The sequence below is a fragment of the Numenius arquata genome, unplaced genomic scaffold (genome assembly GCF_964106895.1).
Source record: "Numenius arquata unplaced genomic scaffold, bNumArq3.hap1.1 HAP1_SCAFFOLD_78, whole genome shotgun sequence".
In the NCBI taxonomy this organism is placed as follows: domain Eukaryota; kingdom Metazoa; phylum Chordata; class Aves; order Charadriiformes; family Scolopacidae; genus Numenius; species Numenius arquata.
Window position 1 is genome coordinate 389210 of NW_027415448.1, and position 7135 is coordinate 396344.

A 7135-nucleotide genomic window follows, 5' to 3' on the forward strand; every position below is an offset into this window, starting at 1 on the left:
GGTTGATTCGGCTGGTCTGGCTGGCGAGGGGGGTGTCCCCTCTCCACTCCATGGGCGTCCCTCCCAAAAATGCACGCTGGGTCAAAGGGGACGACCTTCCCCGATAGAGACGCACCATTCATCAGTCAAGGGTACAGGGAAGCTTTGCTCCCCCGCGAGAACCTCCAAACCATTGATACTTAAAAAGTGCTTTGAACAACAGAGGCAGACAAAGTCCCCTCTCCAAAAAAGTCAAAATCTGACTTGCTGCACAGTAAGATTTCTCCCAAAACCCCTTGGAGTTTTCTTCCGGTAGCCAGCAGAAGACAACAGGAGCAGAGAACAAGTCCCCACTGGCTCTTGCCATCCCTGCACAGCAACGTAAGCATCTGTACGAGATCTACGGTAACAGCAGAGAGAAGGGCGAGAGACGAGATTTCATGAATGTACACGAGGAGAGAGCAAAGCCTCGGGACGTGATGCACTTGCCAAAGGATCGATGAGCAGACGGGCCACCGGTCTGACCTGTCCCAGAGAGTCCAGGTACCAGCTCACGAGGAAAGAGTCCCGCGAGACCCAGTGTCCACTCAGACACAGGGATTCCTGCCAGCTCCAGGCACAGAGAGGCCGGCCCTCGTACTGCATTGCGAGGGGGGAGACTACGGGAGGAGATATGGGGCAAAATATCAAGTAAAACCATCTTATAATTTATTAAGAGGTTAAAAAGTCAATATTCTCAGGATCTTCCACTCTCCGCTGGTGCGAAGACTTGACATGTTCTCAGGAGATGCTGTACACCCTTCTTTTGACAGATGACAAAGCTGCAGCCTCCCAAGAGTCCAAAGAAAAGGGCTTTTGGGGGACCTTCTCCTCCATCAGTGCCACGCGTCCCCAAGAGGGAAAGTCCCGGGTCTGGGCTGCAGCTTATCTCTGAGAGCACCTCTTTTTGAAGTCTTTGACAGACTGTGCCATCAAGGGTGCAATTTCTGCAACAGAGAAAGAAAAAAGAAAACACAAATCAATCCCAAAGCCCCTCCCATGAAAGCAGCAGCCACAGAGGAGGGGAGCAGAGAGCAGTTCCAAGCTGCAGCCCTGGCAAAGCAGACCCAAGGCAGGCGTGAGCGTTGGAACAGCCTTTATCCTCTCCTTGGGGAGAGGAGAGAGGCCACCAACATCCCCCCTCCTGCAGAGCCGGCAGAAGCAGCAGATTCCTGCGTTTGTGAAGGAGGAGCTCAGGGAGACTCAGGGACGTTCCGGGGTTTGTACTTACTCTTCGCTGGTGGTTTCCTGGGGTCCCAGGAGGAGAAGGTGCTGGCTGAGGATGGGACAGAGCGGGCACTGCTGGTGCTGGGCCCGTCACAGGACTTCTCACTCACACGAGGGTGGCATTCAGTGGATGCGCACAGGACTGGTTTTGTTCTGAAAAAGAGACGGGACAGGCGTTTCAGGAAAGGATTCGCTGTGGTTTGATGCAATTCTTCAGGTACAAGCCACGTGTGTTAACAGCAGCATGGCTGAGACCACACGGCACCAGCAGGGACCAGGACCTCCAGGCTTCCCAGCAAGACAGAGGCCATTACAGTTACAGGTTTCCCTGGAAAAGGGCCTCCCGAGGACACGGTGTCCCTTCCTGCCAGGACACGGCGCCTGCAGGAATGCCGAGGAGAAGAGGCCCTGAACAGCAAGCGCTCCTTGAGAAACACTCACTTGCTCTTCTCTGGCACAAGAGCTCCTCCAGTCCCAAACATCTCCTGTCTCCGTCGTACGTCCCGAGGGGCCTTTGGCGGGGAGGCCAGAAGCATGGTTTTGGCTGCTTGACCTGTAGGAGGCCAAAAGGAAACATTGCTGAGATGCAGCTGATGATAAATGGGGCTCCTCAGTTCCTGTCTTAGTAGAGAACAGAGAGTTAAGCAGCTCCTAAATTGGACCGGAGTTAAACCAGCCACTCGGGAAGACTTTCCCCACACAAAGACGTCCCCTCGGCAGCATTCCCAGAGCCCTCTCCCATCGTTCAGCCCTTCCTTACCTTTGGTGGCCTGAGCTGAGCCGATCTTCTGGGCTAACTTGAGCAGCCGCTGCTCCCGTGCCTCCTGGAGGCGGAGGTACATCTCCCGCCAGGACTCGGACTCTTTGGGCTCCTCGTTCTTAAAGTCTCGGAGACATCGGTTGCGCCAGAGCCGTTCTGTATCTTCAACGAGGACCTGAAACAAACCCACCCGTGAGCTGGGATCCCCCCGGACACCTTCACCCCCCTCTCCCTCGGCACGGGCTGGCGCCAGCGGCACTGGAACAGCATCAAGGGCAAGGCAGCTTTGGGAGCAACGTGCAGCAAGAGAGGGGCAGATGCCGACTCCAGGAACTCCGGACCAGCAAAAGCCACCTCTGGCTGCAAAGAGCGCTGTGCTTGACTATTCATCTATCGCAGATGAGGACAGAAGGTCCCTCCCGCGTGTCACCAGCCCTTCCCCAGGCCCAGGCACTCACATGGTGACGTTCCTCGGCGCCACAAAGCTGCTCTCGGACAGTGCATCTGTCCAACGCTGGCTCCAGCCCAGGGACACCACCCGCTTCACAGATCGCTAGAGAGAAGCAAGATGCAGAGCATTTATCCTGCCCCTTCCTCACCAAGGAAAAAGGCTCGACTCCTTGAATGCAGTGGAAACCGCTGCAGCCGCTGCACAAGAGGAGGGGAAGGAGAAAGGAACCGTGGGTGCCGTAGCTCTGGTGGGTCATCAGGCACCAGTGTCTCCAAGTGCCTGCGCAGGGCTCCATTTACCACTATTTCCAGTGCTTGAGGAACGGTACTTACAGTCAATGCTGTTGGTGACGACTGGGACACACAGCTGAGAAGGAGTCCTTGGGACTCGGGCAGTTTTAAGGCCTGAAAACACGGGCGTCTTTGAATACAGCCGGCGGCCTGTGAAGCCCCCTTCGATCTCTTCAGCTGCTGAGTAAACTGCTGTGAAGTGGAAGACTCGGGGTAAGAAGGGAACAGAGCAAAGAAGAGCCCAGCCTGAGGAATGGCACAGGAGACACAAATCAGAGTCCCCCAGAAGCAACGCCAAGGGCCGAGGCTTCTCTCTGAGACCCACAACCCGGTTCAGGAAGGGCAAGGCCAAAGCCCGAGCCTCCAGAAGGGTCAGCAAAGGCTCTTCCTCGTTTCTGCCAGAGCACGTGGGAGAGAAGCCGCCGCTTGGCTGAAACCCGGGCTCTGGGCACCAAGAGGCGGGAGAGCGGACGCCAACGGGAAGATTTGAACGCAGCCACCATCCACTCCCTCTCACAAAGAGTGGCTGCAGCCCATTTCAGCCCAATTTGCCTGCCCAACATACCTCTCCTTTTCTTCTGGGAGCAGGGAACGGACTCAGCAGCAGGAAGAGGGCTGCAGCTGGCCTGGAGCGGCGGCAGGGGGATCTCCGGGAGCTTTATGTCCACATCGAGAAGTATCTGGAAAGAGACGATGGTCATGCAAGTTACATACCCGTAACATGGATATGAGGCACCTTTTCAGCATCGTAAAAGGCTGCTAAGATTATAAAAACGCTTTCTGAAGGGGAAAGCGTTTCAAAGTTGAGCAACAAGACTCGGCAGGCAAGGTTTTACAGAGCCAGCACCTCTAAGGGGAAAACAAAGAAGCCCCAGAGGGCAGAGGACCGAGAGCAGCTGGTCCCACATCCTTGGTTCACTTGCAGACCCTTCAGAACCTTACCCTCTTTGGTTTAGGAGCCTCTGGTGGCTCCTGCTCTGCCCTTTTCTCATTGCTGCGCTTGCGGCTGGGGCTTTGGCGACTGGAGCAGGAGCTGTCGACGCTGGGGTGGCACAGCAAATGGGCGCTGTGCCGTTGCTCTTCCTCCCCAGCCGACACAGAGGCTTTGACCGCTCGCTTCTTTTTCTTTTTCTGGGGCTGGTCATAGGTGAGGTACTCCTCAAAGGACATGGTGGGGGGTTTAAAGTCCTCTTCCTCTTCATCCTCCCCCAGAATGGAGGAAAAGCCCGTCGATGTTTTGGACGTGTCGGTGTATTTGCGCTTCCTCTGTGACGTCTCCAGGCTCAGCTTGGTCTTTTCCACTTTGCCTCGTTCGGAGTCCCGACTTTTTTCCTTCTCAGCTTGTTTGTTTTCTCTGAAGGGATAAAAACCCCAAAATCGTTAGATTAAAACATGGGCAGCAAGCAGATTGCATCTCTTGCTTTATTAAAGGCCCTTTGCTGGCCTTGAAAGGCCTTTGAAAGCTGTTAATTGCTTCATCAAACCGCAAATTCTTGGCAGTCGGTCCCTACGTTCACCCAAAACTGCGGCCACCAGCAGCCCAACGCTCCGTGGCCAGCAGAGGCAGGAATTTCTGCCAAAGCGAGGCACAAACCCCATCCAGAGTCAGCATGCTTGTCTCACGAGCCTTCCCAGAGCCTCCCCTTTTATTACCTCCGGTCAGAGAAGTTTCTCCTCCCCACGGCAAAACCAGAACAAAGCTTCTCCATCAAGATCACCAACCAGCTTCACTCACCTCAGTGCCTCTTGGCACAGCCGCTCCAGCTTCTGCCACGCAGCCTGGAAATTCGCCTCAAAGTCTGCGTCCGGCTCGGTCACAGCGTTCCCAAGAGGCGTCTCCTTCAGGAGAGAGCCCGGACGTCAGTTCATCTTGGCAAGACACGCGGCATCCTCACCTCTGCTCAACTTCCCACAGGGTGAATAAAGTTAACCCCCTGCCCGTCCCCGCCAGGTAGAAATAAACCCCCTCGATCTAACGGCAAAGATACCCCAAATCATAAATTATGTTTTCAGCAGCCATTGTAGCGTTTACTAGCGTTCTGTAAATCAAAGATGAGTTAACTCTGCCTTAGACAAACATTAATTGTTTGTAGCCATAACCCAAGTTAGTATTTACCATGACCGCGGGTAAGTTCGATGACAGAAGACTTCACTAATAATCGTCAGGATTATTACTTCTGATAACTAATAAACTATCAAACTAATAAACTAATAATCTAATAAACTATTAAACTATTAAACTAGTAATCTAAACTAATATTAGTTCTAATAATAATTCTAATAATGTAATGCCGATTCCGTTAGCGTCAGGAATGGCTCCGACTCTCAGGTCTCGGTCAAGGGTGAAGCTTGGTGAGGAGCTGAGGACGAGCGAGTGTCCTCCGAGGCTTCCCCCTGACACGCTCCTTGGCGCTGCCTTTTATCTCTAGAACCGCATCACAATCGCGCCTGTGAGACGGGGCTGGAGCAGGCGGCCGAGGGAACAGGCCCCATTCCCGGGGAGGCAGCTTTGCCGGGGCAAAGACTTATCCCGGGACTTGAGAGACACCCGGGAAGCGGCAGAGATTTCACAGCTCTTACCCCAAGAACGTCCAGCGCGACGGGCACCTCAGGCAGCCTCTCCAGAGCTTCTGTTCACCAGAAACCACTGCCCCATCGCCATTATATTTAGGAGTTCGTTGCCATGACCAAAGTCCTTCTGGTTTGCTTTGGAAGAGCGAAACACTGATCCCAACAGTAACGGTGTGTTTTATGAACCGGAGCTGTGTGTCCAGGCTGCCACCCCGCTGCCTTGCCCCCTCCTCCCAGCGCAAATGGCCCAGGGAGCAGGAGGAGCAGCTTCCCTCACTCCTGTGGCCAGCAATGAGCTGTCACTGGGGCCAGGAGCAGGGGATTCAACATTCCGCACCCCAAAAAGCTCTGGGCTGCAGGCACAGGAACCCCCGCGGCTCCGGGGAGATGGGTGTCAGAGCAGAGCTCTCACCCGACAAGGGCAGGAGGGAGACGGGGAGGCAAATCCTGCTCTGGGGCACCTTTGAGATGCCAGGGAAGGAACTGCCCTCTGCTAACGATTTCCTAACAGCGGGCACCTCGCCAGCAGCTGGATGGAGTGCGGCGCCTGCGCTCGGGAGGAGCAGCCCCCTACACCCCCCCCAGGCCCGTGGGTCGGCATCGTACTTGGTGGGGTACTCCAGCTCCCCCGTCGGACCCCGGTTCAGGCTGAACGTCTGCTCCGGTTCCCTGGCCGTGTCATCAAAGGACATGTGAGGAATGTTCCTGAACCTGGGAAGAGAGGGAGGAAGCCCAGGAAGGGGTTATTAACACACAGGGCAGCTCGTCGGTTCCCTCCCAGCCATTCCCACTACCCCCATTGCTCTCAACAATGAGAAACGGGATTTGCTCTGTCTTCTACGGGTGAAAATACCAACCGGTGCTGCCCCAAACGCTCCCCACAACAAGGGGAAGAGCCGCTGAAGAGCCAGTGCCTGGGGGCGCCCGGCTCCTCGCTCTCGGCTGCAGCCTCAGCACAGGGACCTGGAATCACCCCATTCCCACAGCACTCGGGCTCCCAACCTCCCCAGGGGAGCTGGGCTTCAGGGCGCCTCCTCACACTTCCAACAACCCCAGCCACCGGGCCACATCCCACACCCTTTCCTTCCAGAGCTCCAGGTCCTCAGACACCAAGCACAGCACAGCCTTTTGACCTCTTCCCATGTCGTACATTAACTCCTGTTAAAAACATTCCCTTATTCCCTTCCCAGCAGACCTCATCCTGCCCTCACCACCGAACCACAGCCCCAGGGAGGCCCCATCCACCTCTGCTGCCCCACCACATTCCTTCTTGTCTCCGGCTTTGGCTGCTGCTGACACTTCCAAGTGCTGAGAGAGCTGGCAGATGTTATCGCTGGGCCACTCTCTATCATCTTTGAAAGGTCATGGAGAACAGGAGAGGTGCCTGAAGACTGGAGAAAGGCCAACATCACTCCAGTCTTCAAAAAGGGCAAGAAGGAGGACACCGGGAACTACAGACCACTTAGTCTCACCTCCATCCCTGGGAAGGTAATGGAGAGACTCATTCTAGATGTCTTCTCCAAACAAGTTGAAGAGCAGGGGGTTATTGGAAGTGGGCAACATGGGTTTACCAAGGGTAAATCACGTTTGACCAATCTGATAGCTTTCTACGATGCTATAACTGGTTGGCTGGATGAGGGGAGGGCAGCAGATGTCATCTACCTTGACTTCAGCAAGGCTTTTGACACTGTCTCCCGTAACATCCTCGTTGGGAAACTAAGGAAGCGTGGGCTGGATGAGGGGACAGTGAGGTGGATTGAGAACTGGCTGTGTGACAGGACCCAAAGGGTAATGATTAATGGAGCAGGTTCAAGCTGG

At 55.0% G+C, this 7135-nt stretch overlaps 1 protein-coding gene across 1 annotated transcript; it reads right to left on the reverse strand.

Moving 5' to 3' along the window:
* Positions 1 to 903: 903 nt before the first annotated feature.
* Positions 904 to 6460, reverse strand: LOC141478715 (elongin-A-like). Its single transcript, XM_074167705.1, has 11 exons — positions 6357 to 6460; positions 5905 to 6028; positions 4482 to 4585; positions 3689 to 4100; positions 3312 to 3426; positions 2789 to 2938; positions 2464 to 2558; positions 2006 to 2180; positions 1687 to 1798; positions 1250 to 1398; positions 904 to 965 (listed from the first exon to the last, which is right to left on the reverse strand). The coding sequence occupies exons 1-11, from the start codon at positions 6458 to 6460 to the stop codon at positions 904 to 906; spliced, it is 1602 nt and encodes a 533-aa protein (XP_074023806.1).
* Positions 6461 to 7135: the final 675 nt, after the last annotated feature.